This window comes from Procambarus clarkii, chromosome 80 (genome assembly GCF_040958095.1).
Source record: "Procambarus clarkii isolate CNS0578487 chromosome 80, FALCON_Pclarkii_2.0, whole genome shotgun sequence".
Taxonomy (NCBI): domain Eukaryota; kingdom Metazoa; phylum Arthropoda; class Malacostraca; order Decapoda; family Cambaridae; genus Procambarus; species Procambarus clarkii.
This window is the reverse complement of record NC_091229.1, coordinates 14,015,903-14,025,300: the sequence shown is the minus strand read 5'-3', so window position 1 is coordinate 14,025,300 and position 9,398 is coordinate 14,015,903. Positions and strand designations below refer to the sequence as shown.

The window sequence follows — 9,398 nt, the reverse complement described above, 5'->3', positions numbered from 1 at the left end:
GTTCCGGAAGTGTTCGAACGTCATCAGTTGTGAGTCGTGTGTAAATCGTTTTTCAATCATAAACAGGGGGGATTGCCCTCTGTCAAGCTCGCTCCTGAGAGGGTGCGCGTTGGGGACTTGGAGGACGTGTGGCCGGCTTCGGTGATGCCGCCGAGTCACTGGGAACTGATTGCCGAGTTAATGCTGTCGGATGAACCGAACCGGCTGGGCAGATTCCCGACATATGGGGACGTGTGGCAACTACACCCCTTGTCAGTAATACCATCTGGGTCCCCTGTTTGCGGGTGTTTGTTGCCCGGGTTCCGGAGGTTATGGCTTCCTCAGTGGATGAGCTAGACCCTAGGCGGTGGTTGCTCTGGGAAGCATTCCATGTGCAGTTCCCGCGGGCCCGGTTCCCGGGCAAGTATGTCCACTGATTACCTGTTTCTTTGCTTTATGAAGTACTGTGTGCCCCTCTGGCTGTATGTTTGCCCTATTGTGTTCTGTGCTTGTGCCTCTCCCTTTGTTGCGAGGCCGGTGGTTGTAGGTGTTCTTGTTTATGTGTTTTGTGTTGTAATTGTGCCCTGTGTGGCTTTTGTTTTTTATTTCTGGCTTGTATATTTTTATTTTCTTGTAATGTTTTATGTTGTTATATTTATGTCTTACCTGTATGTCATGATGATTGTGTTTGTTTTGTTTCATGTGTTATTATGTTTTGTGTATTGATTGCTTGTTTACATTGTTTTCTCTTTGTGTTCTGTTCTTGTCTTGATGTATGCTGTTTTTCTCTAGTTATGTTTGTTGTTGTACTGTGCTGTCGGTCCATCTGGCCGGTGGTTTTTTTTTTGCTTTGTTATTATGTTTTCTCTGTTGTTTTATTGTATTTATTGTATTTACCTTGCATGCTTGCATGTAAAAAAAAAAAATCTAACTGTGCAACCGTTCTCGCCAGCGTCCCCAACGTCATGAAACTGCCATACTAAAGTGCCCTTAACCTAACCTACCAGACGACCTACGAACAGAAAACGGGACATTATGTCAATTTCCGGAGTCGCAACCATTTACTAGTACGATCGTTTTTGTCCTTAAGTAGACAATACGTCAAAATGCGACGTGTTATTAGGAGGCCGGGTTGTAGTAACACTGTGGGTTGTAGTAACACTGTGGGTTGTAGTAACACTGTGGGTTGTAGTAACACTGTGGGTTGTAGTAACACTGTGGGTTGTAGTAACACTGGGTTGTAGTAACACTGTGGGTTGTAGTAACACTGTGGGTTGTAGTAACACTGTGGGTTGTAGTAACACTGTGTTTGTAGTAACACTGCGGGTTGTAGTAACACTGTGGGTTGTAGTAACACTGTGGGTTGTAGTAACACTGTGGGTTGTAGTAACACTGTGGGTTGTAGTAACACTGCGGGTTGTAGTAACACTGCGGGTTGTAGTAACACTGCGGGTTGTAGTAACACTGCGGGTTGTAGTAACACTGCGGGTTGTAGTAACACTGCGGGTTGTAGTAACACTGCGGGTTGTAGTAACACTGCGGGTTGTAGTAACACTGCGGGTTGTAGTAACACTGTGGGTTGTAGTAACACTGCGGGTTGTAGTAACACTGTGGGTTGTAGTAACACTGTGGGTTGTAGTAACACTGCGGGTTGTAGTAACACTGTGGGTTGTAGTAACACTGCGGGTTGTAGTAACACTGCGGGTTGTAGTAACACTGTGGGTTGTAGTAACACTGTGGGTTGTAGTAACACTGTGGGTTGTAGTAACACTGCGGGTTGTAGTAACACTGTGGGTTGTAGTAACACTGCGGGTTGTAGTAACACTGCGGGTTGTAGTAACACTGCGGGTTGTAGTAACACTGCGCCTTCTTTCTGAATTAAGCTCTTTAACTCAATTAAGCCGTGGCCCCTGTACCCGAGCCTGCATCTCCAGTCTGCATAGGGATCCCTTGTGAGAAAAAGTGTCACAAATTCTTGGATTATCCACGAAAATGGAGTCAGCTCAACCTCGTCCTTCCCGCCCGTGTGAGTGTTATAGTCTTGTGGATCTCTAATAAGTTGATAAAAACTGCATTTTAATTTTTCTGAATCAGTGTTGATGGGGAAAAATTACTGTACACCCAGCCGTAGGGAGCCGGTGGCTGAGCGGACAGAACACTGGACGCGTGATCCTGTGGTCGCGAGTTCGATTGTCACAGGCTGCTTCCTGGGGGTGGAGGCCAGGTCGAGGACCGGGCCGCGAGGACACTAAGCCCCGAAATCATCTCAAGATAACCCAACCAACATTTTTATTATTTATTTATTTATTTATTTATTTATATACAAGAAGGTACATTGGGTTTGTGAGAATACATAGCATGGTATTTACAATCTTGTAAAGTCACTAGTACGTTTCGGGCAGGTCCTTAATCCAACACATAATTTTAAGTAGGTAAATTCTAGCAGAATTAATAAAACGATAACAGATACATTGCAAGAAAAAATGAGACGAGAGAGATTAGTAAGTATATTAAATCACATTGGTACATTAAAGCTCTGATTGATTACATTGACAGCTTGATTGGTAATTTAAACAAGATTAATAGACACCATACAACACATTGATAGCACATATAAGAAGACAGCAATGATCACAATGGTAAAGATGTTCGGATTGGGTACATAAAGATTGGGAAATTGGGTAGCAATAGATACAGTGTAATTTTAAATCAACAAGGTTAGAAACTATGAAGATGAAATTAGGTACTTTTTAGTTTTGTTTTTGAATGACGCAAAAGTTGGACAGCTTTTCAATTCAATAGGGAGTGAGTTCCATAGACTGGGTCCCTTTATTTGCATAGAGTGTTTACACAGATTAAGTTTGACTCTGGGGATATCAAAGAGATATTTATTTCTGGTGTGGTGATAATGGGTCCTATTACATCTGTCCAGGGAAAGTTTCAGAACAGGATTTGCATTTAAGAACAGGGTTTTGTAAATGTAGTTGACACAAGAGAATTTGTGGAGTGAGATTATGTTTAGCATGTTTAGGGAGTTAAACAAGGGAACTGAGTGTTGTCTGAAAGCAGAATTTGTTATTATTCTGATAGCAGATTTTTGCTGGGTGATGATGGACTTGAGGACCAGAAGACATGGCAGGATGTGCAGAATATCCCCGTTGAAAAGCAGAGGTACAACAGGTACTCTGAGAGAGAACTCTATCAACATCAGAGGTCCGAGACTGTTCAACACGCTTCCGCTACACATAAGGGGCATAACTGGCAATCCCCTCACAGTGTTCAAGAGAGAACTGGATAAGCACCTCCAAAGGATACCTGATCAACCAGGCTGTGACTCATACGTCAGGCTGCGAGCAGCCGCGTCCAACAGCCTGGTTGATCAGTCCAGCAACCTGGAGGCCTGGTCGACGACCGGGCCGCGGGGACGCTAAGCCCTGGAAGCACCTCAAGGTAACCTCAAGGTAAGGAGGTGGTTTGCAGTGGTTGAACCCCATGCACAGATACCATAATTAAGATAGGGATAGTTTAGTGCATAATATAGTGAGATAAGAGCAGAGTTAGGTACATAATATCTGATTTTGAAGAGTATACCAACTGTTTTAGAGACTTTCTTAGTTATGTGTTGTATGTGGGTGCTGAAGTTGAGTCTCTTGTCTAGGAATAGTCCAAGAAACTTTCCATCATTTTTATTGCTAATGTTTACGTTGTCTATCTGAAGCTGAATTGCATTTGTAGATTTGCTTCCAAATAAGATGTAATAGGTCTTTTCTATGTTAAGTGTTAGTTTATTGGTTGACATCCACAAGTGAACTTTTTTAAGTTCATTATTAACAACATTATTTAGTGTATGTGTTTTGGGGTTAGAGTAGATGAGGGTAGTATCATCAGCAAACAAAATAGGTTTCAGAATGTTAGAGACATTAGGCAGATCATTGATGTATATAAGAAAGGAGAGGTCCCAAGGTGCTGCCCTGTGGCACTCCAACGGTTATTGGTAGAGTGGGAGAGGTTATATTATTGACGGCTACACATTGGTGTCTATCACTATGATAGGATTGGATATAGTCCAGTACATGGCCTCGGATTCCATAATGATGGAGTTTACGTAGGAGGTAATTGTGATTAACAGTTTCAAAGGCCTTTCTCAGGTCAATGAAGAGTCCAATCGGAAACTCATTTTTGTCAAGGGCTGAGTAAATTATATCAAGGAGACTAATAATTGCATTGTTGGTACTCTTTTGGGAACGGAAGCCCCAAAAGTCCTCCAAAAGGCTATATTTAATTATATATTTACAAGGTACATTGGGTTTATGAGAGTACATAATATTGATGTTTTTACATTCTTGTAAAGCCACTAACAAGCGTAGCGTTTCGGGCAGGTCCTGTATATATGAATATATGAAATGATGATGTTTCGTCACACTTGATAATGGTCCAGGATGGACCGAAACGTTCTCACTTTCCTTATTTTCAGGCGTGTGGGTTTGGTGTCTAAATTTCAGCCTCTCATTGAGATACACTGCAAAATTATTCAAGAAATGGAGTGCATTAGGCAGTGATGTGGTGGAGGCAGAATGCATACACAGTTTCAAGTGTAGATATGATAAAAACCCAATAGCCCAATCAACTGGTGTACAGGAATCTGTACACCGGTTGTTTGACGGTTGGTAGGCGGGATCAAAGAGCCGAAACTCAACCTCCGCAAGCACAATTACGTGAGCACTGCAGGCACAACTAGGTGAGTAGATACTCATACATATATACTGGCCAACATTCGTGAATCATTCAGAAACTTGGACAATGGAGCATTCCAGGCTCTATATACAGCGAAGGGTGACCCACTCTTGAGTATGCATCCCCAGCATGGAACCCTTGCCTGAAAAAGGACAGAGAGTGACTAGAAAAGATCCAGAGATATACAATGAGACTCCTTCCGGAGCTGAGGGGATTGAGTTATGAGGAAAGACGGAGATAACTGGACCTTAATACACTGGAGGAAAAGATAAGGGGGGGGGCATGATAACAACATACACAATTATAAAGTCTGCCCGAAACGCTGCGCGTACTAGTGGCTTTACAAGATTGTAAATACTATGCTATGTATTCTCACAAACCAAATGTACCTTCTTGTATATAAATAAGTAAATAAATAAATAAATAAATAAATAAATAAATAAATAAATAAATAAATAAATAAATAAAGGATATTGACAAAGTATATAAAGCAGCGTTGTTCAAAGCTAGGGACAGCAGAACGAGGGGTCACAGAGGGACACAGAAAACGAAATGAGTCATAGCGACACCTGAAAGAACCTTTCACTGTTAGAGCTGTCAGTAATGGAGTGCATTAGATACACAAGTTGTTGAAGCTAATTCGATTCAAAATTGTAAATGTAAATACGATAAGAACGTGAGAAATGAATCATTACATTAATCTAGGAACATTAGGACGGCGGGGCCAGGAGCCTAGCGCGATCCTGCAAGCACATCTAGGAGAGCACACAAACATATATACGTCTGAAGAACGGACAGCGCTCGGGAGCTGTAGTCCAAAGGACCCGGGTTTGATTTCCGGCCGAGGAAGAAACAAATTCGTAGATTTCTTTTACCAAACGCCTCTGTTCACCCAGCAGTAAATAGGTACCCAGGAATTAAACAAGTGCTAAGAGTTACATCCTTGGGATGTATGTATGTGTGTGTGTGTACTCACCTAATTGTACTCACCTAATTGTGCTTGCGGGGGTTGAGCTCTGGCTCTTTGGTCCCGCCTCTCAACCGTCAATCAACTGGTGTACAGATTCCTGAGCCTATTGGGCTCTATCATATCTACATTTGAAACTGTGAATGGAGTCAGCCTCCACCACATCACTTCCTAATGCATTCCATTTGCTAACTACTCTGACACTGAAAAAGTTCTTTCTAACGTCTCTGTGGCTCATTTGGGTACTCAGCTTCCACCTGTGTCCCCTTGTTCGCGTCCCACCAGTGTTGAAAAGTTCATCCTTGTTTACCCGGTCGATTCCCCTGAGGATTTTGTAGGTTGTGATCATGTCCCCCCTTACTCTTCTGTCTTCCAGTGTCGTGAGGTGCATTTCCCGCAGCCTTTCCTCATAACTCATGCCTCTTAGTTCTGGGACTAGTCTAGTAGCATACCTTTGGACTTTTTCCAGCTTCGTCTTGTGCTTGACAAGGTACGGGCTCCATGCTGGGGCCGCATACTCCAGGATTGGTCTTACATATGTGGTGTACAAGATTCTGAATGATTCCTTACACAGGTTCCTGAACGCCGTTCTGATGTTAGCCAGCCTCGCATATGCCGCAGACGTTATTCTCTTTATGTGGGCTTCAGGAGACAGGTTTGGTGTGATATCAACTCCTAGATCTTTCTCTCTGTCTGTTTCATTAAGTACTTCATCTCCTATTCTGTATCCTGTGCCTGGCCTCCTGTTTCCACTGCCTAGTTTCATTACTTTGCATTTACTCGGGTTGAACTTCAACAGCCATTTGTTGGACCATTCACTCAGTCTATCCAGGTCATCTTGTAGCCTCCTACTATCATCCTCTGTTTCAATCCTCCTCATAATTTTTGCATCGTCGGCAAACATTGAGAGGAACGAATCTATACCCTCTGGGAGATCATTTACATATACCAGAAACAGTATAGGTCCAAGGACTGACCCCTGCGGGACTCCACTTGTGACGTCTCGCCAATCTGAGACCTCACCCCTCACACAGACTCGTTGTCTCCTGTTGCTTAGGTATTCCTCTATCCACCGGAGTACCTTCCCTCTCACTCCAGCCTGCATCTCCAACTTTCGCACTAGCCTCTTGTGTGGCACTGTATCAAAGGCTTTCTGACAATCCAAAAATATGCAGTCTTCCCACCCTTCTCTTTCTTGCCTTATTTTTGTTGCCTGGTCGTAGAATTCAAGTAACCCTGTGAGGCAGGACCTGCCATCCCTGAACCCATGTTGATGCTGTGTTACAAAGTTCCTTCGCTCCAGATGCTCCACTAGTTTTTTTCGCACAATCTTCTCCATCAGCTTGCATGGTATGCAGGTTAGGGACACTGGCCTGTAGTTCAGTGCCTCCTGTCTATCCCCTTTCTTGTATATCGGGACTACGTTAGCTGCTTTCCAAATATCTGGCAGTTCCCCTGTTGCCAGTGATTTGTTATACACTATGGAGAGTGGTAGGCTCAGTTCTCTTGCTCCTTCCTTTAGAACCCAAGGGGAGATTCCATCTGGGCCTATAGCCTTCGTCACGTCCAACTCTAGTAAACACTTCCTTACTTCCCCACTGGTAATCTCAAACTCTTCCAGTGGTTCCTGGTTAGCTATTCCCTCACTTACCTCTGGAATTTTTCCTTGTTCTAAGGTGAAGACCTCCTGGAATTTCTTATTCAATTCCTCACACACTTCCTTGTCATTTGTAGTGAATCCTTCCGCCCCTATCCTTAATCTCATAACCTGTTCCTTTACTGTTGTTTTTCTCCTAATGTGGCTATGCAACAATTTTGGCTGAGTCTTTGCCTTGCTTGCGATGTCATTTTCGTATTGTCTTTCTGCCTCTCTTCTCATCCTGACATATTCATTCCTGGCATTCTGGTATCTTTCTCTGCTCTCCAGTGTCCTGTTATTCCTATAGTTTCTCCATGCCCTTTTACTTTGCTGCTTAGCTAGCCTACATCTTTGATTAAACCATGGGTTTCTCATCTTCATTTCTCTGTTTTCCTTTTGGACTGGGACAAACTTGTTTGCTGCGTCCTTGCACTTCTGCGTGATGTAATCCATCATATCTTGGGCCGTCTTTCCCCTGAGCTCTGTTTCCCATGCTATATCTGTTAGGAATTTTCTTATCCCCTCATAGTTTCCCTTTCGGTATGCTAACCTTTTGGTTTCGGTATCCCTCCTCGAGTTCAATAACCCTTCTTCAATCAAGTACTCAAACACCAGTACACTGTGGTCGCTCATTCCTACTGGGTCCTCAAAACCGATTTCTCTTATGTCGGAGTCGTTCAGAGTGAAGACTAGGTCGAGTCTCGCTGGTTCGTCATTGCCTCTCATCCTTGTGGGTTCTCCGACATGCTGCGTTAAAAAGTTGCTTGTCACCACCTCCAATAGTTTGGCTCTCCACGTCTCCTCGCCTCCATGCGGTTCCTTGTTCTCCCAGTCAATCTTTCCGTGATTGAAGTCGCACATGATGAGCAGGTGGGATCTATTTCTACAGGCAGCAGAGGCTGCCCTCTCAATTATAGTGTTAACTGCCTTGTTGTTGTTTTCATACTCTTGACTGGGTCTCCTGTCATTTGGTGGAGGGTTGTATATTACTGCTACTACTATTCTTGGTCCTCCCATTGTTATGGTGCCTGCTATGTAGTCTCTGAACTCCTCACAGCCCGGGATGGCCATCTCCTTAAAACTCCATTCCCTTCTCATGAGTAGGGCCACTCCGCCTCCTCCTCTACCTTCCCTCTCTTTCCTTATTACTGTATACTCCTGGGGAAACACGGCATTCGTTATGATTCCAGAGAGTTTTGTTTCAGTGAGTCCGATTACATCTGGGTTAACTTCTTGTGCTCTTTCCCTTAGTTCACTTGTCTTGCTTGTGATCCCATCTATGTTCGAGTACATCACCCTGAAACTGACTCTCTTCTGCTTCTTTTCTGGGGGGGACCTTTGGGATCTGGGGTGAGTGGGAGCTGGGGGGACCTGGCACGGGGGGATTGGTGGAGGAGGGAGGGCTTGGGGTGGTGGGGGAGAGGGGGAGGGTACAGGGGGTGGATAAGAGGGGGAGGGTACAGGGGGTGGATAAGAGGGGGAGGGTACAGGGGGTGGATAAGAGGGGGAGGGTACAGGGGGTGGGTAAGAGAGGGAGGGTTGGGGAAGCATGGGGGGAGGAGAGGCTGTGGGGGATAGGGGAGATGGGGGGGCTTGGGGGGAGAAAAGGGTGGAGGGCTTGGGGGGCGTGGGGGAAAAGGGAGGGCTGAGGTGGGTGAGGAAGAGGGGAGGGTTTAGGGGAGTGGGGGAGAGGGGAAGACTTAGGTGGGGTGGGGGAGAGTGGGGGGCTTAGGGGGGAGGGGGAGAAGGGAGGGCATGGGGGTGGGAGAGACGGGAAGGTATGTGGGAGAAGGGAGGGCATGGGGGATGGGGGGAAGGGAGGTCCTGGGGAGAGGGGTGAGGGGAAGAAGGGGGTGAGTGGGGGGAGGGGGTGGGTGGGGGGAGGGTGCCCTAGGTGGGTACTTACTGGGGGGCTGACAGGGGATGGGGCAGGTTGGGTGTCTGTTGGGTAGAATTTGGGGGTGGTGCCCCAATCCCTGTGGCTGTTGCACTGTTTGAGGAGGGTTCTCCACTTCCCTCTGGGATTGTAGGGTTCTGGGTTGTGGTACTCTGATTTCCTTCTCTCTCCCTGCGCTCCTT

General features: G+C 45.3%; 1 protein-coding gene across 3 annotated transcripts in view; it reads left to right on the top strand.

Moving 5' to 3' along the window:
- The first annotated feature begins 249 nt into the window (after positions 1-249).
- Positions 250-9,398, top strand: part of LOC123746350 (integrin alpha-5) — a 161,650-nt gene continuing 152,501 nt past the window's right edge. For all 3 annotated transcript variants that reach the window (XM_045727813.2, XM_069314766.1, XM_045727810.2), the window contains exon 1: positions 250-403. In XM_045727813.2, coding sequence (XP_045583769.1) covers positions 312-403 — 92 coding nt within the window. In that variant the 5' untranslated portion in view covers positions 250-311. The remainder of the gene's footprint in view (positions 404-9,398) is intronic.